The sequence below is a fragment of the Oncorhynchus clarkii genome, chromosome 20 (assembly GCF_045791955.1).
Source record: "Oncorhynchus clarkii lewisi isolate Uvic-CL-2024 chromosome 20, UVic_Ocla_1.0, whole genome shotgun sequence".
In the NCBI taxonomy this organism is placed as follows: domain Eukaryota; kingdom Metazoa; phylum Chordata; class Actinopteri; order Salmoniformes; family Salmonidae; genus Oncorhynchus; species Oncorhynchus clarkii.
This window is the reverse complement of record NC_092166.1, coordinates 13,978,788-14,005,825: the sequence shown is the minus strand read 5'-3', so window position 1 is coordinate 14,005,825 and position 27,038 is coordinate 13,978,788. Positions and strand designations below refer to the sequence as shown.

Genomic DNA, 27,038 nt, shown 5'->3' with positions numbered 1-27,038 from the left:
GACCGCTGTCCATACCTCCAATTTTAACCAGAACCACTTTAATCCAATTACTTTTTTGAAGAATTGGAACTCCGCTAATTCATTCCCTTCCTCTGTCGCTGATCCACTACCTCATCTCACCCCCAATCCAACCTATGCGTCCCTGTCCAAACTGTGCATTTGGGTGAAGAGCCAACACCAATTAACAATTAACGCATGAGCTATTTTGAGAGTGCTTACTTGAAAGTACTTCTCGCTGTTGTGGGCGACTGCTCTGACAGCTCTGAGTCACCCAGTGTGACATCAAATGGAGAAGGATATAGAATGGGTAATGAAGAGCTCAATGTGTTCTGCCAGAATAGAGGCACCTGCTTACATTGAGAGGAAGAATAGAGATGCAAAATCGGTCTCCTGCTGATTCATATTCAGAGAAAGACAACAAGGATTTCTTCAAATATTTAGGCTACTTATTTATTCTTCACCATGTGGCATTATTTATTATGACAAAGTAAATAAAATGGAAAATCCATCTGTTCCATGAGAGGTGCCTAGCCTTATGGGGCGGCAGGTAGCCTACTGGTTAGAGCGTTGGACTAGTAACCCATAGGTTGCAAGATTGAATCCGTGAGCTGACAAGGTAAAAATGTGTTATTCTGCTCCTGAACAAGGCAGTTAACCCACTGTTCCTAGGCAGTCATTGAAAATAAGTTTTTTTTCTTAACTGACTTGCCTAGTTAAATAAAGGTCAAATAAACGGGGTCCCTAAGTGATATTTGGTTGGTGCCACCCACTCTTGGCAATGGATACTTTTCCCACTGGGCGCACACTAGTTGAATACACGTTGTTTCCACATTTCAATGAAATTACGTTGAACCAACAGAATATACAATGAATTAACGACTGTGCCAGTGTGTTTTTTGTAGTGGTAAAGTACATTTTCTGCAATTCAAAACGTTGCAGTTTTAAAACTAATTTCATGCAATTCTACTAATTTTGCCATGGGGCGGAGAGAAAATGTCATAGTTTCCCCACATGCTTCAAGATGTCTACCATTGTCCCTGCACGCAAGCAAACAAAGATAACCTGCCTAAATGGTTATCGCTCTGCAGCCCTCATCTCTGTCAACATGAAGTGCTTTGAGAGGCTGGTTAAGGACCATATCAGTTCCATATCAGCATACCAATCCAACAGATCCACGGACGATGCAATCGCCATTGCACTGCCTTATCCCACCTGGATGAGGAATACCTACGTGAGAATGCTGTTTATTGACCTGCGCTTAGCTTACAATAGCATAGTCCCTTCCAAGCTCATCATTAAGCTCAGGGTCCTGGATCCTGGACCTCCTGACAGGCAGACCCCAGGTGAGGAGGGTAGGCAACAACACCTCCGCCTCTCAACACGGTGGCCCCCCAGGGTTGTGTGCTCAGCCCCTACTGTACTCACGACTCCAACACCATCATTAAGTTTGCCGATGATACAACGCTGGTGGGCCTGATTGCCGACGCCAACGAGACAGCCTACAGGAAGGAGGTTAGAGCCCTGGTAGAAGGGTTACCAGGAAAACAGCCGCTCCCTCAACATCCCTCAACTAAGGAGCTGATCGTGGACTACAGGAAACAAGGGCATGTGCATGCCCCCTTCTGCATAGACAGGCTATAGTGGAGAGGGTCAAATGTTTCAAGTTCCTTTTCATGCACATCTTAGAGGATCTGACATGGACCAATCACACAAAGAAGGCGCTACAGCGGCTCTTCAACCTCAGGCGACTGAAGAAATTTTGCATGGGCCCTCAGATCCTCAAGAAGTTCTACAACTGCACCATCAAAAGCGTCTTGACCAGCTGTATCACCGCCTGGTATGGCAACTGCACCGCCCTCAACTGCAAGGCTCTACAGAGGGTTGTGCGGACGGCCCTTCAGGACATTTACACCAGGCGGTGTATGAGGAAGGCCTGGATGATCGTCAAGGACTCCAGTCACCCAAGCCACGGATTGTTCACTCCGTTACCATCTGGCAAGGGGTATCGGAACATTGGAGACTATTTACACCAACTCACACACACACTCAACACCGTTGTTCTATTATATACTATTTATTTAACTGCGTGACCAATACACTACCCACTTTATATTTGTAAATACAGTTATACTTGACATAGCACATTCATCATCTATACTGTACATGTCTGTTTATTACTTGTCATTCAGTACTACCTTCTAATGATTTGATATTTTCTATTGGACTTTTTATTATTGATACTGATTATTGTACTGCAATGTTGAGGGAGCTAGCACTCCCCTCTGCACTCCCCTCTGTACTCCCCTCTGCACTCCCCTCTGTACTCCCCTCTGCACTCCCCTCTGTACTCCCCTCTGTACTGCCCTCTGTAGTCCCCTCTGTACTCCCCTCTGTAGTGCCTCATGGTTGGAGGCCGAGCAGTGGCCATACCAGGCAGTGATGCAACCGGTGCAGCTGTAGAACTTTTTGAGAATATGGGGACCCATGCCAAATCCTTTCAGTCTCCTGAGGGGGAAAAGCTATTGCCGTGCCCTATTCACAACTTTCTTGGTGTGCTTGGACCATCCATCACCTCATGTTTCAGCATGATAATAATGCATGGCCCCATGTCGCAAGGATCTGTAAGCAATTCCTGGAAGCTGAAAATGTCCCAGTTCTTCCATGGCCTGCATACTAACCAGACATGTCACTCATTGAGCATGTTTGGGATGCCCTAGACTGACATGTACGACAGCGTGCTCTAGTTCCCACCAATATCCAGCAACTTCGCACAGTCATTGAAGAGTGAGACAACATTCCACAGGCCACAATCCACAGCCAGATCAACTCTATGCGAAGGAGATGTGACACACTGCATGAGGCAAATGGTAGTCACACCAGATACTGACTGGTTTTCTGATCCACGACCCTACCTTTTTTTATAAGGTCTTTGTGACCAACCTATGCATATCTGTATTCCCAGTCATGTGAAATAAATAGGTTATGGCCTAATGAATTTACTTCAATTGACTGATTTCCTTATACAGTATGAACTGTAAATCTTTAAAATTGTTGCATATTATATTTTTGTTCAGTGTGTTAATTTAAGGTTAGGGTTAAAGTAAGGGTTAAAATCACATTTTAAGAAGATAAATTATTGAAATAGGAGAGGCATATAACATTGTGGCTGTCAAAAAAATGTAAGTCAATTAACATGTCACTCACATAAACTTTGACAGCCCTACTCTGTCACTAACCGATAGTCATGGGGGTGTTACGAAACCAATAACTAGCCTGATTTTGCTGCACTCATTATGTCTAGGGGTCTTAGGCCAAGCTACATAGTCTGTAACCTTATTTGATGTGTGCATAAATGTGAGACTTAAGCGTGTGACCAGGTGTTGAATGCACCTGATCACATTATATGTTCATGGTGACAAAATAAATCTGTACAAAAACCAAACTACAAAAAGGCATGCCCAACTAAAGAGGTTAACTAACACATAGAAACAAACAAAAGTCCGGCTGATAGGTTTCCTGACACCTCTCTCACACTGAGGCCCAATCATCTCGATTGCTTGCACCTTCGGAATTATCTAGGCTTCCTGGAAGAACACAGCCCTCACCCAGTTGTTGCTGCCACCTGGAGTGTGGAAGTGTATCAGGGTAGTGTGTTTGTCTATCTCCTAACACTAACCTTCCTCCCATATCATAACACTGGCAACTATAATTCAAACAAAAAGCAAGGCATGCTGGGAAATATGCAGATAAGGTATCATAAATTCTCAAGTTGAATTGTATGTTCACTCAACCTAAAATTCAAAATTGAGTGAACATACAATTAAACATAAGAATGTACATGTACAGTATGCTGGTTCAGATTTATGCCCAACTAGTGAGCAAACTCACAATCCTTTTGCAGCTGGTTACCTTTCAATGGTATGTTGAATCAACATATTGTTTTTTTTACAGTGCAGGAATATACCCTCCCTTTGCAATTCTAGTCACACTGTACAACACAACTAACCCCGAGCATTCTGAATCCATTCCATAATCCATTTAATTCAATATGTGACTTTCAGGGGCTTACATGAGTAATCACCATGCCACTAACTTTTGAAATCCCCTGGGGATGAGCAGTCAATACAAAAGGTAAGAGTGGACTATTCAGATACAAAGAGAAATCAGATGTGACTTGAATAGTTTTTTAAAAAATTGGACACTACAATTCATGAATCTGACTAATAGCAATACTGTTCTTTTTTAGATCCAGTTTTTCTAGTTGTTTGATCACTATCTTCTTACATTGATCTCTTTTTTTGTGACCATTTTTTTTGTTGGGTGGGGGCTACATGTACAACACAAATTCATATAATGTAAGTATTCTTTATACTCCTAAGTGCAGATTGGAATGTACAAGTTATATAAATTTGTTTGTAAATATTGCTTGAATATTGTAGATCAGATGTGTGGTGTTTCCTTTGTGAATATAATTTCAGCTAATGCTAGCTGGTTATTCACTGTGTCAGGAGGCGTTTCATGTATTTTGTATAGGGCATGCAGAGAGTAGAGTGATCTGTGGTGACTGTGTTGCATGATGTGCTATCTGTGCTGTTTCCCTATCAGATAATAAAGTCGCTATTGTTAATGATTAGTTATTGGAGAAACAAGACCAAGATGAGACTCTGGACAAGGCGGATACGGTATATTAAAGGCCGTTTATTCAGACATGATGATATCTGGCAAACGTGCAGCACGGCTCCTATTCGTCCAACCCTTAGGGAGCTTTCGGAAAAAGAGGCCTACAACATATTTGGGCAGTTCATTTATACATTGAAATGACGTAGGTAGATTCTGGTAGTTCTGGCTCCTGGTTGGTTGTTCGTAGGTGATAGACAGTCCTCTCCAGCCTGGCGTCAGTATCCCATTGGTTCTCGACAGAGTTCTTTGTCTTTGGAGCCCATCCCAAAGGGTTTTGAGCAGTGTATATTTATGGGTTGTCAGTGTGTTTTATCTTATATCTTATTCCGCCACCCTGGTGGGGGTTTCCCGTGCAGTTAGTATATTGAGAAACAGAGAGAGAGGGAGGGTATAACACAGAGTACAAGCCAAAATTGTATGGTTAAGCCCAGGCAGACAACAGTCAGTGAATGCGTCATTACATGTTTTAATATGTTATTACAACACCCCCTCTTCACGTCTATTAGACGTGACAAAAACTAAAAGTAAGAAAAATAGAACAGGAAATTTAGGAAATTTGTAGTCCCCCTCTTCACGTCTCCAAAGAGACGTGAAAATTACTCATATGTGCATGTTTCAAACTCCATCAGAGGATCCTCCTGTTGTAGGAGGGGGAACATCAGTGCAGGGTCATTATTTGGTGCAATAGCAGAAGTAATAACTCGAGAAAGCAGGGAGCGGGCACATGGGATGCAACAACAGCCACAGAGGGTTAATATTGCAACAAACACAGAGATAGAGACCAGAATAGAAGAGACCAGGACCTTATATTTACCAAATGCATCCATCCAGGAGTCCCACGTGCTGGTATCAACCCCAGAGTGGGATTTCATTTTACCATTCAGGGTACGTAGTCCTTCTAACGCAACAGTGAGACTGCCATCAGAGGCTGTGTTATTGGGGATAAATGTGCAACATTGCTCCCCAAACATAAAACATATCCCACCCTTCTCAGCCAGCAACATGTCAACGGCAATGCGATTTTGAAAAGCCATAAGGGAGGTAGCCGCCAGTTGACCATGTACGGCCTCAAAACCTTGTTGAGTCCAGTTTCCTAATTTTTGGACATTGAAATGTATATAGTTAATGCGGTCAACATTTTTATTCACAGTGCACCACCAGCAGAGAGATGATTCAAAACCTGCGGCGACCTGGTCCACCAGCTTGTACTCATCAGGGACCACACTAGGAACACCTATAGCATCAATATACGTGAGATCCCCAACAGTCAGGGCTGCTTCCCGCTTGGTTCTGGTAGGCAGAAACTGTGGGTCCACAGCCTGTATCCGGGTCACCAAATCACCCACACCTATAGGGTAAACAGAGATAGGCAGTAGAAGTGTTACAAGCGCACAAGTACCCGTAGCCTTATTGGGAGGTCTTTCAAAAAGCCGAGGTCCCCCACACCACCACCAGATGTCAGCCCTGATCACTGGCTTAAAAACACCAACTACTACGATAGTATTTGTACACCAACCAACAGGGAGAAAACCTAACTGTAGTATACCCCCTGTCGTGTTAATACAGGAGAATTCGGCCCTGGCAACATCAGAGGAAAATACTGGTGCCCTGTCCGTAGTGGAGACAACAGGGTAAACTGCATCCCACAAGAAACAATTACCAGTCGGATTGTCTTTGTCCATAAGGGGCATTAAACATCCGATCTCAACAGTAGCCGGGACAATGCGGAGCAATGGTCTGGCACCCATGCAAACTACGCAACTAGTGGGGGTTGTATTGGCTGCTTGTTCGGTCAATAATAACCAATTGTTAGACAAACCTGAGATACCTGTAGCAACCCGAATGTTCTCATCCGGGGTAGGGGTGGTGACCACTAAAACAGCAGAACCCCACCCATCCCTGTGCTGGGGTAGGGTATGTGGCTTTGCCATATCGTCACGCACCGTCACAGAAGTAGGCTGTGGTTGTGGCGTAACACAGATATATAGTGTGAAATGGACTTCAGCCCTGTCGGTATCTACATATGGGGCCAACGTAAAAACCTGACAACCCATAGTGGTCCCAGGTCGTACAATCAGCTTTAGTTGAAAACCAGTGCGTGAAAATGTAAGCCGTTTGCGCCAGGCAAGAACACCCCGTCCCTTGGAATAGCTGGACCAGTCATGCCCTGTTTCCGCCACCAGGTTTTTCCAAGACCACTCACCATATCCCCCTTTGGTTATATACCAGTTAAAACTGGAATAGGTCCAGGCAGGTAGCCCCAAACTATTTTGCCCATGACCCAAAAGGCCCCAAGGCAGGTAAACAGTGGTGGTGGCATTGAAAGGCAAACACAAGGTGGTGCTCTTCAACTCCTGGGGGGTGCACTTAGTGACCCCCACCTCATGCCTAGAAACGGTATGGTCTTGTGGTAGATAAGAGAGAAAAGAGAGAGAGTTAGTTTCACCTGGCAGAGTAGAATTCAGTATGTGAGTCTGTAGTGGGTGTATCTGTTGGTCTATAAGCCATGTGAGTGTACATACAGTGACTCCTCCCATGAGAAGAAAAATAACAAACAGGGGTCCGGAGATCCCCAACCGTTCCCAAGGAGTACGGTGTGACTTAGTCAGTGAATATGGGGCTGAACCTCCCATTTTCCCTGACTAAGGAGGTGCAAGATTTGGGGCCGAATGTAGACCACTTAGGTCGGTTCTGACTTCCGTCAGTGTGCGGGAAGGGGTTGGAGCTGGTGTACAATGTGTGAGGTGGTGCCAAGGTGCGCCCAATTTACCTTTGACCTGGACTGAGTGTGAAGTAACCTCCTTCACTTCGTACGGACCAGTCCACCTGGGTTCCAGCCACTTTCTCTTGTGGACCTTTACCCTTACACAGTCTCCAAGTTTTACCTTCAGTGGTGGCGTGTCCCCCGGCAGCTCCCCCTCCTGGACCGTTTGAACCTGGGTAGAGAGTGCTGCAGAGAGAACCGTCATTTTTTTCACATAATTAGACATTACAATTTATTGCACATCAAGGGCGGGCATATGACCTCCCTCCCTTGGTGGGCCAGGCATGACTCTACCAGTCATTATCTCATGAGGAGAGAGATGGGTGCCTGACCCTGGTGAGGCTCTCATGGCCATCAACGCCAGGGGCAGGGCTTCGACCCATTTCAACTTCGACCCGGCACATACGTTTGACTTGCGCGTTCCATGAGACCTTGGGATTGTGGCCTATAACTGACTTCGCATCCTCCCCCGCCATTGGAATTGCCTCTACCCATTTGGAAAACCTATCCACCATCACTAATAGGTATTGTTTCCCATTAACCACCTTATCCGCCCCCATGTCTGTGTATTCTATGCTAATATCCTGAAATCATGCATTAGGTAATGGGTATGAGCCCATTGGTGTTCGATATGGTTTCTTTGGGTTGTGTCTGTCACAAACATTGCATTCATCACAAAATAAATCATCGCCATGAAATAAGTCAGTCATATATTTTTTATGTGAGGGTGCCACCAGATGTGCGAGGCCTTTTGGAGGGTCTTTAGTCTGCCTTCGTGTGTGGGGCCATGTGCTTCTCATAAAAGTTCTGGGTCCATCAGTGTGGCCTGCTTCATGGGCATGGGCTGAGTCTGTATAGATATTCACAGTCTTTCCTTTTCCTCTGATGAGGGCCTGCGTCAATCCGATGATTTCAGCTAATTGGGCCAATGCTGGTTGAGGGATGATGGCTGATTGAAGGGTGACATCACGAGGTGAGCTGTTTTTTTTCAATAGCTTTTGCTACTGCAGCAACGTATCTGGAGCATGTTGTCTGTTCTACCTCAATGTGGTCAAGTTTGAAAGAGTAGTACATCAAGACCCTTCTCTCCCCCTCTTGTTTCTGGAATAGGACGGATAAGGTAAATCCTTCCCTTTCAGAAACATCCAAATGGAACTTGTTCTTGTAGTCAGGTGCAGTCAAAGCTGCTGCCGCTGGTAGATCTGTTTTCAGGAGTGCTATGGCTGTTGATGCTTCAGCCGTCCAGGCCAGGGGTGCATGGAGGTTCCTTGATCGTAGGATGACCGGTGCTGCCACCCCCTCTGGGCCACACACAATGGTACAACACCTGATAGGTGGGGTCAGGTGCATCATGTCTTCGTCCCAGTCTACAGTGTAGAGGCAGTCATCAGTTTCTGTTGCATTGAGTGTGCAATGGATCTCAGCTTGGGAGTCTTATATGGGTGCAGAGTGTAGATTTGAGCTTTCAGTTGGTTTAACTTAAACTGGATGTGAGGGGTGGAAGGCCCTGTGGGTAGGCATTTTAGCCAGTACACTTCTGGGGTTTCAGACAGTGTGGGCATCTTTTATGGCCAGGGCATGGTGTTCCCTGCCATACCTTGAAACTGTGGTTGGTTGTAATCTTGCTGTTGCTGCTGCATGTGGCTGGGTCCTGGGTGGTTGTATTGTAGAGGAGGGGGTCCTCTTCTTCCTCCTCCTCATCCTGTGTTCGTGGCTTTGGCTAGTAGTGTTTTCATTGCAATTGGTGTAGCCAGCTGTTTTCATTGCAATTGGTGTAGCCATGTAGAGGCTCCTCCATGTAGGCTGGGCATATGTCCCATCAAAGCGGTCTTCCAAGGCTGGTACTCAACGAAGCGTGGATCAGCTGCTGGGCGTAGGGGAAGTTGGTAGGCCCCTTCCTGCTCCTTTCAGTGCTTGTGTCAAGCCTATCATTTCAGCTAATTGTCTGTGTTTGGAGTAGAGGATAACTGAATAAGATCGTGGCCTTCTCTCTTTAGCAGGCCCGGTTGAGATCCACCTTCCCTTCCTTGTGGGTAGCTCAGCAGGGACCCACCTGGGCCTTGTAGTGCTGTGGGGCTTGAGCAATCGGGCCTTTCTTCACAGACGAGGAGGCCTTCTTGAATCCCCACAGTCATGTTCCCTTTTAGCTGTCCTCCCTGCATCATGAAGACCGGGGCCTGTATGGCTGCTGGTGTGGTGTGGGTTTTAAATGGGTTGTGTGGGAGGTGTGCGAATGGATTTTGTGAATAGGGAGGTGGCACTTCAGTCTTCTCTTCCTGTGGCAGTGGCGGGTATAGAGAGAGCGGGGCCGATGGGGTGGTCACGGTGGGCGGTGGGGTGTTGTGGTTGTTGATTGTGCCTTCTCTGACGTCATCTGAGGCCCCAGCAAGCACCCCCATCATATCAGGTTTCTTTTGTGGGCGTGTCCTTTTTGTCTCCTCTATTGCCCATGTCCCTATTCTCAGCTCCGCCTCCGCTCTCTCTCTCTCCTTCGTTCCTTTCTTCTTGAAAAAATGGCTGCTATTCTTTTCTGCCTCACTCTCTTTCCATAGTGCTGAGTTGTTCCCTGGATGGGGCAACTCCACTAATGTAACCTGCCTGGGTCCATCTCAGCCTAATTCCCCCCATATCTTCTTTATTGATTTATATTCCTGTTTTCCTCCTGCCCTTTCCTGTATTCTCTGATCTAAATATTCATTGAATTTGAGTTTGGGAACGGTAATTGAGGCCATATTGACGATTCACTATGTCTGGGTCCGATAAAAAATTATGTAAAACATTTTTTTTTTTTAAACAACTAAATGTGCTAACAAGACATTGCACTATGGCCCTCAGCAACTATGTGCACTTAGCCCGTCACTTGGTCGAAACCAGCGATGTATCCCTGGTGCCCACACAGACTTATCTCTCGTGTCTCACCCTCGTGCACACAGAGTTTTGTAGAATTACTGTACTATAATATCGAAAAGGGATATTCGCGAGATAATTATGCGTCTAGGGTATTTTACTGGAGTAATTTTACAGGTTCACACATTTCTACTGCCTGGCGAAATGTTAGTGTCCCAAACGCCTACTTTTGGGTCAATGTCAATGCATTCAGATGCCTTCTATAATATTTGTCAAATTAATTCTAGGCAACCCCAACAGCACAAAGAGAACAGAAATCAATTCGCTACTCGGCACGGCGGCCGCACAACCCGCCCAAACTTTTGACTCGGCGGTCAAATTTAGAGCCGGTGGTCAGTATCCCTCGGTCTCATGGAACGGTGAATCAGTGACATTAATCTGGAGAGATCAGGTTTAATTCCTTCACTCCTAGTCCAATTATTTAGCTTATTAACTGATGCTCCTAGTGGGATGCCTACTCCACTGGTTCCAGTCTTAAATATACGTCTCGATCAATTAACAAAACATTTCATCATCTCATTCATATTTCATTTCACTGAGTTATCGAATCCCTCACCGTAACACCTAAACGATTGCCACATCGAAAATTGCCAGACTATTTGGACCCGATTAAAACAGTGCATCACATTCCATCAAATTCTGTTATCAAATCCTTCACCGTAACACCTAGTCGATTTACATATCAACTATTGCCACCCTATATGGATTAGATTTTAAACAATACATCACATTCTGTCCTCCAATTCCTCACCATGACACCCAGCAAATTTACATATTACTGTTGCTGGACTATTTGAATCAGATTTGAACAATATATTTACACAGATATCATTATGCAAATGCCTTTGGTTATCGGAACATTTTCCATAAATTTAACGGCAATTCATACTCACGCACTCAGTACTTCTGACCATAATTTGGATACTGATTATACTATAATATGCAGATTTCGATTAAACAGGTTCTGCTTACCTTTTATAGTGTCGAGCTCTTTGGTCAGTTTCCTGAGGCGAGTTGAATCCCCGATGGCTCCTGTAGACAGGTCGCCCGTCCTTCTAGAATCTGTCGTCAACTTGTCTTTTCTCTCATCAAATCTATGGACCGAATTCATGGATTTCTACCATCCTCTAGCTACCAATTTGTTAATGATTAGTTATTGGAGAAACAAGACCAAGATGAGACTCTGGACAAGGCGGATACGGTATATTAAAGGCCGTTTATTCAGACATGATGATATCTGGCAAACGTGCAGCACGGCTCCTATTCGTCCAACCCTTAGGGAGCTTTCGGAAAAAGAGGCCTACAACATATTTGGGCAGTTCATTTATACATTGAAATGACGTAGGTAGATTCTGGTAGTTCTGGCTCCTGGTTGGTTGTTCGTAGGTGATAGACAGTCCTCTCCAGCCTGGCGTCAGTATCCCATTGGTTCCCGACAGAGTTCTTTGTCTTTGGAGCCCATCCCAAAGGGTTTTGAGCAGTGTATATTTATGGGTTGTCAGTGTGTTTTATCTTATATCTTATTCCGCCACCCTGGTGGGGGTTTCCCGTGCAGTTAGTATATTGAGAAACAGAGAGAGAGGGAGGGTATAACACAGAGTACAAGCCAAAATTGTATGGTTAAGCCCAGGCAGACAACAGTCAGTGAATGCGTCATTACATGTTTTAATATGTTATTACAACACTATCTGTGCTGTTTCCCTATCATATAATAAAGTCGCTATCTGTGCTGTTTCCCTATCAGATAATAAAGTCGCTATCTGTGCTGTTTCCCTATCAGATAATAAAGTCGCTATGTGTGCTGTTTCCCTATCAGATAATAAAGTCGCTATCTGTGCTGTTTCCCTATCAGATAATAAAGTCGCTATCTGTGCTGTTTCCCTATCAGATAATAAAGTTGCTATCTGTGCTGTTTCCCTATCAGATAATAAAGTCGCTATTGTTGATGTTCAATTACTGGAGAGTCGAGACCAAATCACGGACGCTGGACAGAGTGGATTTCAGTTGTAACAAAAGGCAGTTTTAATGAGTCAAAAGATATCTTGTCCCACAGTTTTACGTGCACGGATCTAGTTCATATAACTCGGTAAGGAGTCAGGTGAAAAAGAGGCCTAGACAAAGGTTACAACAGTTTTTCAGTTTTTGAAGAATGATGTAGGTGGAGTCTTGTCGTGGTGGTCTTCTGACTGGTCCTGAAGAGATGGAGGCGGGCCTGCTCTACCCAGAGCAGGAGCCTCATTGGTGCACAGCAGAGTCTTGTTCTGAGCACCCGACCAGTAGAGGGGGTTGAGATGTGTGTTTATACAAGGAGATATTTGTGTATCTGGAAATCTGATACAGGAGAGCAGAGGGGGTCGTGAAAGAAGAGAACAGAGGGGGTCAGTTTTATGGCTGGGTGTATGTGTTCTTGCGATGGAATGTCTTTGTTTCCTGGGGTGGTAAGACAACAGACCTGAGGGGGGGTAGTTTTATTGCTGGGTGAGTGAGCTGGTTCCTGTTTTAGCAGGGGTAAGTAAGATGACTTGAGTCAGGCGGTTTGGCTTGGCGCTGTATAATATATGAGCTATGTGTATGAATGTTTACATATATATGTATATGACACTATCTGCAAAAGGTGGCTCTACAAAGTATTGACTTTTGGGGGGGGGGGGGGGGGGGGGTGAATAGTTAAGCACGCCTGTTTTGTTTTTTTTGTCTTATTTCTTGTTTGTTTCACAATAAAACATATTTAGCATCTTCAAAGTGGTAGGCATGTTGTTTAAATCAAATGATACAAACCCCTCAAAAATACATTTTAAATCCAGGTTGTAATGCAATAAAATAGGAAAAATGCCAAGGGGTGAATACTTTTGCAAGCCACTGTAAACAAGATGGCTATGATGACTCAGATACACTGGGCCTGATAGCCATCTGTCACATCTTCTGTTGCCTGTGCATTTCCTTTTCATTCTTTACCTCCCTCACCAACACTTTCACTCTGCTGAAACCCTCCTTCCTACTGGTCAAGTTCACCGTCAGTTTTCAGTCCGGCGCATCATCAGAGATTAAGGCACTAATCGTAAAAAACATGTTCATCAAAGGAGCACCCGGCCGCCCTGAAACAGAGTTACAGTACCACTGATGAAAAGGACATGATTTTTTACATTTTTAAATTTCACCTTTATTTAACCAGGTAAGCTAGTTGAGAACAAGTTCTCATTTACAACTGCGACCTGGCCAAGATAAAGCAAAGCAGTGCGACACAAACAACAACACAGAGTTACACATGGAATAAACAAGCATACAGTCAATAACACAATAGAAAAAAAGAAAGTATATTATACAGTGTGTGCAAATGGCATGAGGAGGTAGGCAATAAATAGGCCATAGTAGCAAAGTAGTTACAATTTTGCAAATTAACACTGGAGTGATAGATGAGCAGATGATGATGTGCAAGTAGAAATACTGGTGTGCAAAAGCAGAAAAGTAAATAAAAACAATATGGGGATGAGGTAGGTAGATTGGGTGGGCTATTTACAGATGGACTATGTACAGCTGCAAAGATCGGTTAGCTGCTCAGATAGCTGATGTTTAAAGTTAGTGAGGGAAATATAAGTCTCCAGCTTCAGCGATTTTTGCAATTCGTTCCAGTCATTGGCAGCAGAGAACTGGAAGGAAATGCGGCCAAAGGACATGTTGGCTTTGGGGATGGCCAGTGAAATATACCTGCTGGAGCGCGTGCTACAGGTGGGTGTTGTTATCGTGACCAGTGAGCTGAGATAAGGCAGAGCTTTATCTAGCATCAACTTATAGATGACCTGGAGCCAGTGGGTCTGGCGACGAATATGTAGCGAGGGCCAGCCGACTAGAGCATACAGGTCGCAGTGGTGGGTGTTATAAGGGGCTTTGGTAACAAAACGGATGGCACTGTGATAGACTGCATCCATTTTGCTGAGTAGAGTATTGGAAACTATTTTGTAAATGACATTGCCGAAGTCGAGGATCGGTAGGATAGTCAGTTTTATGAGGGTATGTTTGGCGGCGTGAGTGAAGGAGGCTTTGTTGCGAAATAGGAAGCCGATTCTAGATTTTACTTTGGATTGGAGATGTTTAATATGAGTCTGGAAGGAGAGTTTACAGTCTACCTAGCCAGACACCTAGGTATTTGTAATTGTCCACATTCTAAGTTAGAACTGTCCATAGTAGTGATGCTAGTTTGGCGGTAGGGTGTGGGCAGCGAACGGTTGAAAAGCATGCATTTGGTTTTACTTGCGTTTAAGAGCAGTTGGAGACCACGGAAGGAGTGTTGCATGGCATTGAAGCTCGTTTGGAGGTTAATAATAAACAGTTTTCCTTTTTGTTAGGAAGCTACATGTACATCACCCTTGTTGTGGATAGTTTGACTTTGGTGGGTCAAGGCAACAGTCTTGATGGAATGAAATGTGAAAGAATGGAATGAAATAAGGAAGGAAGGATGGATGAAAGGATGGATTGATGGACGGATGTGTGCAATAGGTGGTTCTCTGTCACAGGCTTGGGTCTTGTCCGTGTCTCTCTTCACTCTCAGGTTGGGGGTTGTGTCCGTGTCTCTCTGCACTCTCAGGTAAGGGGTACCGTTCTGTTGTTCCAGGGCTGGTTTAAGTGTTCTTGAAGAGCTGTTTGCACATAGCTCCACATGCTCTCAGCCCCTGCAGAGAGAACAGATTTTTTAGAAATCCTTTTAATTAATTATTGATTTGTTCGTGTGAAGCAAAAAATAACCCCCCATTAATTGAGGTAAACAGCTGTGAAAATGTATTTTTTTTAAAACAGTAAATCAATCTCCTCTATGGAGAATAACCATAGTCAAATTACTTGTACTTGCAGTTCTATTTTTAACCATCAGAGGCCACTGTTGTTCATTGTTCCGGGGATTAGTGACTCATGTGAGCCACTCTGCTGATGAATAATTTCATGGCCAATGATTGCGAACATCTGTTAGAATCACTGACTAAATAATATGGCAGTCAGATGCCTTTTACCACAGGATGTTGGTGGAACCTTAATTGGGGAGGACGGGCATGTGGTAATGGCTAGTGCGGAATAAATGGAAAGATGTCAACAACATCATATACTTGGTTTCCATGGTTCCCATGTGTTCGATGCAATTCCATTCGCTCTGTTCCAGACATTATTAGCCGTTCTCCCCTCAGCAGCCTCCACTGCCTTTTACTCAGCTTTGACGACAATAATCATATAGCAATGAAAATCCTCAATGACAAGGTAGTCATACTGTGTCGTTTTTTAATCTCTCCTATTTATCTATAGCCATATCTATAAACATGTTTTAAATCACCTGATCTGAGATATGTTGTGACAACAAGTAAAATCAGGAACTGAGGAAGTAGACTTGCATTCAAATGACATGAATGAATAGACTCTTACCAGATGAAGCGTATCTCCCTCCACCCAATGGGTCCAGCCTCGGCCCTCCTTCTCTCCCTTCTGAACACACAACAGCTTGTCCCCCTCCCATGAGATAGTTGTCTACGGGAAGAGAGGAGAGACACCATCATGCATTCTACTGTCAGTTAGGAGCATGACCCACCCACACGCACACATAGCATCCACAACCATAAGTAGAACAACTTACAGGGAGAACATACACTGAGTGTACAAAACATTAGGAACATCTGCTCTTTCCATGACATAGACTGACCAGGTAAAATCTATGATCCCTTAAACCTGTTTTTTTTCATGCTCAACAGTTTCCCGTGTATCAAGAATGGTCCACCACCCAAAAGACATCCAGTCAATTTGGAACAACTGTGGGAAACATTGGAGTCAACATGGGCCAGCATTGCTTTCGACACCTTGTAGAATCTATGCTCAACGAATTGAGGCTGTTCTGTGGACAGAAGTGGGTGGAACTCAATATTAAGAAGGTGTTCCTAATGTTTTGTACATTCAGTGTATACAGACAGAAACATGCAACCACACTTCTCAGCAAACTAAAATAACTTTTCATATATTGTTCAAGAGTACAGGAGCAAATAATATGCCAAAGGACTTGAATGAGATCAGAATGTGAGGATAGGCTGACATCGATTTTTGTATTTATATTTATTATGGATCCCGATTAGCTGCTGCACTCTTCCTGGGGTCCAGCAAAATTAAAGCAGTTTGTACAATTTTAAAACATTACAATACATTCACAGATTTCACAACACACTGTGTGCCCTCAGGACCCTACTCCACCACTACCACAGATCTACAGTACTAAATCCATGTGTATGTATAGTGCGTATGTTATCCTATGTGTGTGTGTGTTTGCATGTGTCTGTGCCAACGTTTGTGTTGCTTCACAGCCCCCGCTGTTCCATAAGGTGTTTTTTTATCTGTTTTTTAAATAACATTTTACTGCTCAAGTCAGTTACTTGATGTGGAATGGAGTTCCATGTAGTCATGGCTCTATGTAGTACTGTGTGCCTCCCATAGTCTGTTCTGGATATTGGGACTGTGAAGAGACCTCTTGTGGCATGTCTTGTGGGGTATGCATGGGTATCCGAGCTGTGTACCAGTAGTTTAGACAGACAGCTCGGTGCATTCAACATGTCAATACCTCTCAAAAATAAAAGCAGTGGTGAAGTCAGTCTCTCCTCTATTTTCAGCCAGGAGAGATTGACATGCATATTATTAATATTAGCTCTCTGTGTACAGTGGGGCAAAAAAGTATTTAGTCAGCCACCAATTGTGCAAGTTCTCCCACTTAAAAAGAAGAGAGAGGCCTGTAATTTTCATCATAGATACACTTCAACTATGACAGACAAAATGAGAAAAAAAATCCAGAAAATCACATTGTAGGATTTTTTATGAATTTATTTGCAAATTATGGTGGAAAATAAGTATTTGGTCACCTACAAACAAGCAAGATTTCTGGCTCTCACAGACCTGTAACTTCTTCTTCAAGAGGCTCCTCTGTCCTCCACTCGTTACCTGTATGAATGGCACCTGTTTGAACTTGTTATCAGTATGAAAGACACCTGTCCACAACCTCAAACAGTCACACTCCAAACTCCACTACGGCCTAGACCAAAGTGCTGTCAAAGGACACCAGAAACAAAATTATAGACCTGCACCAGGCTGCAATAGGTAAGCAGCTTGGTTTGAAGAAATCAACTGTGGGAGCAATTATTAGGAAATGGAAGACATACAAGACCACTGATAATCTTCCTCGGTCTGGGGCTCCACGCAAGATCTCACCCCGTGGGGTCAAAATGATCACAAGAACGGTGAGCAAAAATCTCAGAACCACACGGGGGGACCTAGTGAATGACCTGCAGAGAGCTGGGACCAAAGTAACAAAGCCTACCATCAGTAACACACTACGCCGCCAGGGACTCAAATCCTGCAGTGCCAGACGTGTCCCCCTGCTTAAGCCAGTACATGTCCAGGCCCGTCTGAAGTTTGCTAGAGAGCATTTGGATGATCCAGAAGAAGATTGGGAGAATGCCATATGGTCAGATTAAACTAAAATATAACTTTTGGGAAAAACTCAACTTGTCGTGTTTGGAAGACAAAGAATGCTGAGTTGCATCCAAAGAACACCATACCTACTGTGAAGCATGGGGGTGGAAACATCATGCTTTGGGGCTGTTTTTCTGCAAAGGGACCAGGACGACTGATCCGTGTAAAGGAAAGAATGAATGGGGCCATGTATCGTGAGATTTTGAGTGAAAACCTCCTTCCATCAGTAAGGGAATTGAAGATGAAACGTGGCTGTGTCTTTCAGCATGACAATGATTCCAAACACACCGCCCGGGCAACGAAGGAGTGACAAGAAGCATTTCAAGGTCCTGGAGTGGCCTAGCCAGTCTCCAGATCTCAACCCCATAGAAAATCTTTGGAGGGAGTTGAAAGTCCGTGTTGCCCAGCAACAGCACCAAAACATCACTGCTCTAGAGGAGATCTGCATGGAGGAATGGGCCAAAATACCAGCAACAGTGTGTGAAAACCTTGTGAAGACTTACAGAAAACGTTTGACCTCTGTCATTGCCAACAAAGGGTATATAACAAAGTATTGAGAAAACTTTTGTTATTGACCAAATACTTATTTTCCACCATAATTTGCAAATAAATTCATTTAAAATCCTACAATTTGATTTTCTGGATTTTTTTTTCTCATTTTGTCTGTCATAGTTGAAGTGTACCTAAGATTAAAATTACAGGCCTCTCTCATCTTTGTAAGTGGGAGAACTTGTACAATTGGTGGCTGACTAAATACGTTTTTTGCCCCATACAGTATATAGGAAAAATGTAATCATACAAGTTTGTCTCTGAGCTACTAACTAACCTTCTCGCCTTGCTCTTGTCCTCTATTGCCTGATTTTATTAGGCCGACCCAAACCTTACAGTGCTGGCTTGGATATTTTCTTTTCACATTGTCCTCTTCAGCAGTTCCATCAACTATGTTGAATACGTAACCTTGCCAGCTCAGTACAGCTTGGTTTAGCACTGCTCTGATCAGCTCAGTAGTGCGAAAAGCCCTTAGAGTACGTGTTCTCAAGGACTCCAGTGTCTTCTCTAGCTTTGTTGCTGATTCCTTCCACTGCTTCCCCCTGTGTCTCAAGTATGGTCCTCTGTGGCTCAATTGGTAGAACCATTGCGCTCACACATGTCAGGGTTGTGGCTTCGATTTCCAGGGCCACCCATACGGAAAATGTATGCACGCATGACTTTAAGTCGCTTTGGATAAAAGCATCTGCTAAATGGAATATACACTGCTCAAAAAAATAAAGGGAACACTTAAACAACACAATGTAACTCCAAGTCAATCACACTTCTGTGAAATCAAACTGTCCACTTAGGAAGCAACACTGATTGACAATACATTTCACATGCTGTTGTGCAAATGGAATAGACAACAGGTGGAAATTATAGGCAATTAGCAAGACACCCCCAATAAAGGAGTGGTTCTGCAGGTGGTGACCACAGACCACTTCTCAGTTCCTATTGCTTCCTGGCTGATGTTTTGGTCACTTTTGAATGCTGGCGGTGCTTTCACTCTAGTGGTAGCATGAGACGGAGTCTACAACCCACACAAGTGGCTCAGGTAGTGCAGCTCATCCAGGATGGCACATCAAAGCGAGCTGTGGCAAGAAGGTTTGCTGTGTCTGTCAGCGTAGTGTCCAGAGCATGGAGGCACTACCAGGAGACAGGCCAGTACATCAGGAGACGTGGAGGAGGCCGTAGGAGGGCAACAACCCTGCAGCAGGACCGCTACCTCTGCCTTTGTGCAAGGAGGAGCAGGAGGAGCACTGCCAGAGCCTTGCAAAATGACCTCCAGCAGGCCACAAATGTGCATGTGTCTGCTCAAACGGTCAGAAACAGACTCCATGAGGGTGGTATGAGGGCCCGACGTCCACAGGTGGGGGTTGTGTTTACAGCCCAACACTGTGCAGGACGTTTGGCATTTGCCAGAGAACACCAAGATTGGCAAATTCGCCTCTGGCGCCCTGTGCTCTTCACAGATGAAAGCAGGTTCACACTGAGCACGTGTGACAGACCTGACAGAGTCTGGAGACGTCGTGGAGAACGTTCTGCTGCCTGCAACATCCTCCAGCATGACCAGTTTGGCGGAGGGTCAGCCATGGTGTGGGGTGGCATTTCTTTGGGGAGCCGCACAGCCCTCCATGTGCTCGCCAGAAGTAGCTTGACTGCCATTAGGTACAGAGATGAGATCTTCAGACACCTTGTGAGACCATATGCTGGTGCGGTTGGCCCTGGGTTCCTCCTAATGCAAGACAATGCTAGACCTCATGTGGCTGGAGTGTGTCAGCAGTTCCTGCAAGAGGAAGGCATTGATGATATGGACTGGCCCGCCCATTCCCCAGACCTGAATCCAATTGAGCACATCTGGGACATCATGTCTCACTCCATCCACCAACGCCACGTTGCACCACAGACTGTCCAGGAGTTGGCGGATGCTTTAGTCCAGGTCTGGGAGGAGATCCCTCAGGAGACCATCCGCCACCTCATCAGAAGCATGCCCAGGCGTTGTAGGGAGGTCATACAGGCACGTGGAGGCCACACACACTACTGAGCCTCATTTTGACTTGTTTTAAGGACATTACATCAAAGTTGGATCAGCCTGTAGTGTGGTTTTCCACTTTGACTCCAAATCCAGACCACCATGGGTTGATTTCCATTGATCATTTTTGTGTGATTTTATTGTCAGCACATTCAACTATGTAAAGAAAAAAGTATTTAATAAGAATATTTCATTCATTCAGATCTTGGATGTGATATTTTAGTGTTCCCTTAATTTTTTTGAGCAGTGTATTATTATATTAACTCAAGGCCCCTTGTGTTCACAGTGGTATCTCAATCAAGTATAAGGACACATAAGGACTGCTATCACACTAGAGCAGCGTTTTGGCAAAAAACTAAATGTGCACCCCTTGTGGTCCCCAGGACCGAGTTTGAAAAACGCTGCAGTAGATGGAATATGATTGATCAAATCACTACTGAAACATCAATATTTCTCCTTGTTCGGCGTCTCTCTCCAGTCTCCAGAAATATGTTTTTATAGCCTTTGATAGCCAAAAACTAGTCTACACTGAATGTGTGATGGAAATGTTTTTGTCAACTCACCATGCATTTTCTGTCATCGACCCCTGACAGATTCTCCTCAAACTCCTTGCCAACATGGAAATCCATGTTGTAGTTCTTAAAGGTACTGAGGGTCTTGATGACAACGTGGTCACCATCGTTACTGATGTCTTTGTCGGGCTTCAACAAAGTGGCAATTTTCCTAATGGCAACATTTACATCTGTGCGATAGGTCCCCAAGGAAAGAAGAGAGAGAAAATAGATCAACACAGGAGGAAGGCTACATTCATCTATAGCTCAACGTCACACTCATTCTCCCATTTCTGTAGCCTATAGGCTTTAACTGGATCCAACTACCGGAAATCTTTTTGGGATACTTTGTAAATATGAGGCGCTTTCGAAAACATTATTTTAAGTGACACAATTGTCAGTATCTACACCAGTGGTCCAATAAGAACACTTTCAAACTACTAAATGTTATAACCCTATATATGTCTCTAAATATTCAGAATAGTAATGTTCGCTAGGTCTATAGTTAGGATTTTGAATGATGGCTAGAGCTCAATATTGAACCCATGGCGCAGTGGTCCAGCAGGTATCCTTGCGCATCATCCATTTTGACTTAAGTTTGAATCCCCGTCATTAAGCGCAAACCACCCATAAAATACTTTTTGTGGGACAACTCACCGAGGGCTTTCAAGTACTCTTCGAAGTTGTCATTAGAGATCATTTTCCAATACCCATTCAGATCAACTGGCATATTGTCTGTGTGTTTCTAGTGTCCTTACTTCCAGTGAAAATGGTAAAGGAGATACGATATCGCTGTTTACTTGCAATCGAATGCCGGACCGCTGTCCATACCTAAACATAACCCCTTTAATCTGATTACTTACTAGTTTTCATTTTTTTCCTACAACATTTTGAGCCTCCCTCCACCGGTGATCTGCCGACTCGCCCCCATGCATCCCTGCGCAAACAGCGCATTCAGAACAAGGGCACATAGTCTATCAATTAAACCTCGTCCACAGCCCATGAGAGCAGGCTGGGAACGACATAATATATAAATGATATCACAGTATTGTTCAATACACGTTTCTGATTGGTTAGAATAGCATTCTAGAATGGACATTAAATCCAGATAACGGGACACCTTTCAATATGCGCCTACAGATGCAGACCGTACTTGCTACAAAATTACAAAAAGCTAAACTAACAACTAAACAAACTGAAATGGGATACATTGTAAACGCAGGTCCAACGACGAAAAAGCTAACTAGCTAGGCATTGATTGTTTTTTTGCAGAGACATATTGTTTTGGAGCATCTGGTGAACTAACGTGGTGAGTGATCAACATGCATTTCTCTGGTCCTTACTGTTGCAGTCATGACGCAAGAGGCACTCTGCTGTCAAATCCTCCCACATGTTTCTAGGTTGACCAGCTGTTTTCAGCAACTGTTTTTTTTAATTCGGCAGATTTGCTAGCAACAAACTATTTAGCTAGTTAACTAGCCTAGTGCTTGATATGCAATGCGATCCCCAGTCTCGAGTGGCCTGAGAATAAGGGAAACTTTTCTAGCTCTTCCAGGCAAAATCGGGCATTATCAGCGCATTGTTATGGATTTATCCAAATGAACGTCAATAGAAAACAGATACTTGTTGTTATTCTGGCGGCGGAGGTCGTGACTATGTTAGCCGTAGTTAGCTGGCCATCTAGCAAGCAAGTGTTAAGGGACAGGTGGCAGTTTTACTGGGGGGGAGGGGTGGTTCAAAATAGGGGAGGGCTGTCAAACTAAATTTTTTGCTTTGGGGAGGTTTGTGTGCTTTTTTTACTGGGCACATGGGAGGGTAGTGCTTTTTTTTCTGGTTAACGTTGGCTCTGTTGCAGGTTTACCAATATAATTTCCATCCTAGCCACATTTCCTCAGCTGCTTGCATGCGCCTCCCCAATATGAAAGTGTTTTGGTACTTCCCTTATGCACTACACTTCCATGTGCCAACTTTTATTATAAACTGGGTGGTTCGAGCCCAGAATGCTGATTGGCTGAAAGCTGGGGTATATCAAACCATATACCACTGGTTTAACAAAACATTTATTTTGACTCTTCTAATAATGTTGGTAACCATGGGGGTTAGCTTGGGGGTTAAGGCTAAGGGCTGTATCCAGGCACTCCGCATTGTGTCGTGTTTAAGAACAGCCCTTAAATCAAATCAAATGTATTTCTAAAGCCCTTTTTACATCAGCAGACGTCACAAAGTGATTATACAGAAACCCAGCATATAACCCCAATGAGCAAGCAATGCAGATGTAGAAGCACTGTGTCTAGGAATAACTCCCTAGAAAGGCAGGAACCAAACCTAGAGGAACCAGGCTCTGAGGAGTGGCCAGTCCTTTTCTGGCTGTGCCGGGTGGAGGTTATAAGGGTACATGGCCATTAAGGCCAGATTCTTCTTCAAGAGCTGTGGTATATTGGCCATAACACACAGTGTGTTATGTGTTTGCTATTAGTTGGTTGTGTTGTACTTACCAGTACCCAGTGTTCACGAGGTCCAACATGCCAATCAACCTGCTATCTGCCAATCCCGGGAATGCCTGGAATGTTCGGATGCCGGGCATCCTGGTGGTTGACGGAGTGGCATGGAGGGGGGTTGGGCAGGGGGATGGAGCATTGGAAGTTAAGACCAGGTTTAGCCATTGTTCTCTCTCTTACGTCTGGCTTTCACAAGAGAAGGTCACAGTTGTATTACAGGGTATCCTTCATTTATTTGGCGTGGGCTACGGCCAAACAGTAGCCTGTGTGAAGTTGGGTTAATAAACCGTCAATTCGTAAACTCAAACCTCTGTCTGGACAATTGTTCCTTTATGACCTAGTCAGGTCATTACAATACATTTTCAATGTGAATAGACAAGAACAGATAGGAATAGCTGATAGGCAGTGAACATGCCAGGTGCATCATTGCGCATGAAAGAACAGTGAGGACATGAAACACTCAGCTCAAAAATCTCCCCTATTGATCTTGTTTATGGACAATACAATTATCCTTCCTAGACTATAGTAGCTTACAACACCACAATGCAATGAATAATTGTTTTCAAGTGAGTACAAAATTATACTCTAGGCTGCAGTGAAAATGACATTTGAATAACGATGCAAAAGCCCTGCGATTTGAATGTTTAATTCCATTTGGATCAGTTGTGATCTACTCTCGACAGTTTCTAACAGTAGCAGGCCAGTCTGGCTGTATTTTTACTTCTGATACTGAATGCGCTGTCTGTATCAGATAATCATTCTCCCAAGTCCTCCTAAAATAATGTGGCCACATATGCTCCTAGCAGGCCCAGTTATTCAGGAAAGCTTAACACCCACACTGCCTTCTCTCCAATCCGAGCGGCTATTCCTTGCGCACCTAGAACACTTCAACATAGCCAAAATATTTATCAATTCATTTTAAAAATGTATTACCTTTTATATGTGGCATAAATACAACCAGTCACAACGTTTTAATCTGATTAGTCTCCTATAGGCATGCACACGTTCATCCAAAATATAATTCCAGCATCCTCAAAATGGCTTGACATTAACCAGGTTTCCATCCAAACTTTTTATGGATCAGTTTTGCCTATTAGATCATAATAAATAAGATTCCATGGACAGGGGGACTTTCTGTTGAACGCGAAACGAGGGAGAGCTTGGTTTGTTGTTTTGAAAGTGTATTGGAAAATGTCTTAGTAGCTAGCTAACTTTTTAGTTTGGTTCCTGCAACGCAGTTGGCATCAGTTTCTGGGACAGCTACTCTCTGTCCAGTGATCCTGCTGACCAAGGCTGGGTCTGAGGAGCAATTATTTTAATGATTACTTCATTGGCAAAGTGGGCAAACTTAGGTAGGAAATGCCAACAACGAACAGTGAGCCATTGTATTCATGCATAAAAAAAGAAAGAAATGCATTGCAAAGTTTGAATTTTGTTAAGTTAATGTGGGAGAGGTGGAAAAATAGTTATTGATCAATGACAAACATCCTGGCATTGACAACTTAAATGGAAAGCGACTGATGATAGTAGCTGACTCTATAGCCACTCTTATCTGTCATATTTAATCTGAGCCTTGAGGAAAGTCTTTGTTCTCAGGCCTTCGGGGAAGCCGTTAGTAATTCCGCAACCCAACAGTGGTAAAGAGGCCTTTACTGGTTCTAACAGCAGACCTATCAGCTTGCTGCCAGCTCTTAGCAAACTGTTGGAAAAAATTGTGTTTGACCAAATATAATGCTATTTCAACAGACTTTTAGCATGCTTATAGAGAAGGGCACTCAACATGTACTGAGCTGACACAAATGACTGATGATTGGTTGAAAGAAATTGTTAATAAGATGAATGTGGGCACTGTACTGTTAAATTTCAGTGCAGCCTTTGTTGAACAAATTGAGGAGACTAAATTACTTGGTGTTACCTTAGATTGTAAACGGTCAAGGTCAAAACATAGATTCAATGGTTGTAAAGATGGGGAGAGGTCTAGCCATAATAAAGGCTTTTTTGACACCACACTCCAAAAAGCAAGTCCTGCAGGCTGTAGTTTTGTTCTAATCTCGATTATTGTCCAGTCGTGTGGTCGAGTGCTGCAAGGAAAGACCTAGTTAAGCTGCAGCTGGCCCAGAACAGAGCTGCATGTCTTGCTCTTCATTGTAATCAGAGGGCTGATATAAATTCTATGCTGCCAGTCTCTCTTGGCTAAGAGTTGAGGAGAGACTGACTGCATCACTTCTTTTTATAAAAAAAACATGAACGTGTTGAAAATCCCAAATTGTTTGCATAGTCCATTTACACACAGCTCTGACACACACACACACACACACTTACCCCACCAGACATGCCACCAGGGGTCTTTTTACAGTCCCCAAATCCAGAACAAATTCAAGAAAGCGTATAGATTTATGTAGAGCCATTATTGCATGGAACTCTGTTCCATCTCATATTGCTCAAATGAACAGCAAACCTGGTTTCAAAAAACAGATTAAGCAACGCCTCTCCCCTATTTGACCTAGATAGTTTGTGTATCTAATGATATGTAGACTGTGTGCGGCTTTAAAAAAAATAGGACTAAATGCATTAAAGTAGCCTACATGTTGGATAAAAAATGTCAGGATATCATGGGAAAGCATGCAGATGAAATACGTTCTGATGAACTTTCACTGTTTAGGTTGATGCGCCTTTCAATAAATATGGAGGGTCTTATTCTGCTGACATTTGACAAATAAAATAATCTGGTGCTTTTGTGAATAATGATATCATCATTATTGGGCCAGTAACCGAAAGGCTGCTGGATTGAATCCCAGAGCTAACAAGGTAAAAAATCTGTCATTCTGCCCCTGAACAAGGCAGTTAACCCACTTTGCCTTGGTAGGCTGTCATTGTAAATAAGAATTTATTCTTAACTGACTTGCCTAGTTAAAGGTTAAAAAAAAGTAAAATACCTGCACTGTATCTACAAGCTGTTGGCTAGAGCGCACGTGCGAATGTGCCCACTCTGGTATTGGCACGTGCGCTCTAGCCAACAGCTTATGTTGTGACAAAACCATCCTAGAGTTGAAAATGTGATGGAAACCCATTGCTTTGGATTTTTTTATTCGGTACATGTGAATTTAAGCTCAAAAGTATTTTTTTATGTGCACAACTTTTATTTGCAACAAGTGAATGATATAATTTTTTTTATTTTACTAGGCAAGTCAGTTAAGAACAAATTTTTATTTTCAATGACAGCCTTGGAACAGTGGGTTAACTGCCTGTTCAGGGGCAGAACGACAGATTGTCAGCTCGGGGATTTGAACTTGCAACCTTTTGGTTACTAGTCCAACGCTCTAACCACTAGGCTACCCTGCCGCCCCAGAAAACACAACTCTGATGGGACAATGCACCTGGGTTTCCCTTAGCCTGTGGAAAAGTCAATAAATAGAATTGTAGCAGGCCAAATTGTCCTGGAGAAGCCTACACCTGCGCTTCAGACTCATTCTCTCACGCTTCGAGAGGAGCCTTGGCCTAGGCCACTGTTGATTGTGAAGATAGATGGCTTTTTCATTGAAGTAAAACAAAAGTTAGAGGAAAAAGAGTACACCTATAGTGAAAAGTCT

General features: G+C 43.7%; 1 protein-coding gene across 1 annotated transcript; it reads right to left on the bottom strand.

The window, feature by feature from the left end:
- Positions 1 to 13,486: 13,486 nt before the first annotated feature.
- On the bottom strand, positions 13,487 to 21,695 carry LOC139375956 (retinol-binding protein 1-like). The gene is made up of 4 exons (XM_071117939.1): positions 21,608 to 21,695; positions 20,963 to 21,141; positions 15,755 to 15,856; positions 13,487 to 15,018 (listed from the first exon to the last, which is right to left on the bottom strand). The coding sequence occupies exons 1-4, from the start codon at positions 21,678 to 21,680 to the stop codon at positions 14,968 to 14,970; spliced, it is 405 nt and encodes a 134-aa protein (XP_070974040.1). The 5' UTR covers positions 21,681 to 21,695; the 3' UTR covers positions 13,487 to 14,967.
- Positions 21,696 to 27,038: the final 5,343 nt, after the last annotated feature.

Coding starts and splice junctions, on each gene's coding strand:
- LOC139375956 (XM_071117939.1), bottom strand. CDS start 21,680: ATGCCAGTTGATCTGAATGGGTATTGGAAAATGATCTCTAATGACAAC. Junction 15,857..20,962: donor TCGATGACAGAAAATGCATG/GTGAGTTGACAA, acceptor CTCTTCCCGTAG/ACAACTATCTCATGGGAGGG. Junction 15,019..15,754: donor AGGGAGATACGCTTCATCTG/GTAAGAGTCTAT, acceptor TTCTCTCTGCAG/GGGCTGAGAGCATGTGGAGC.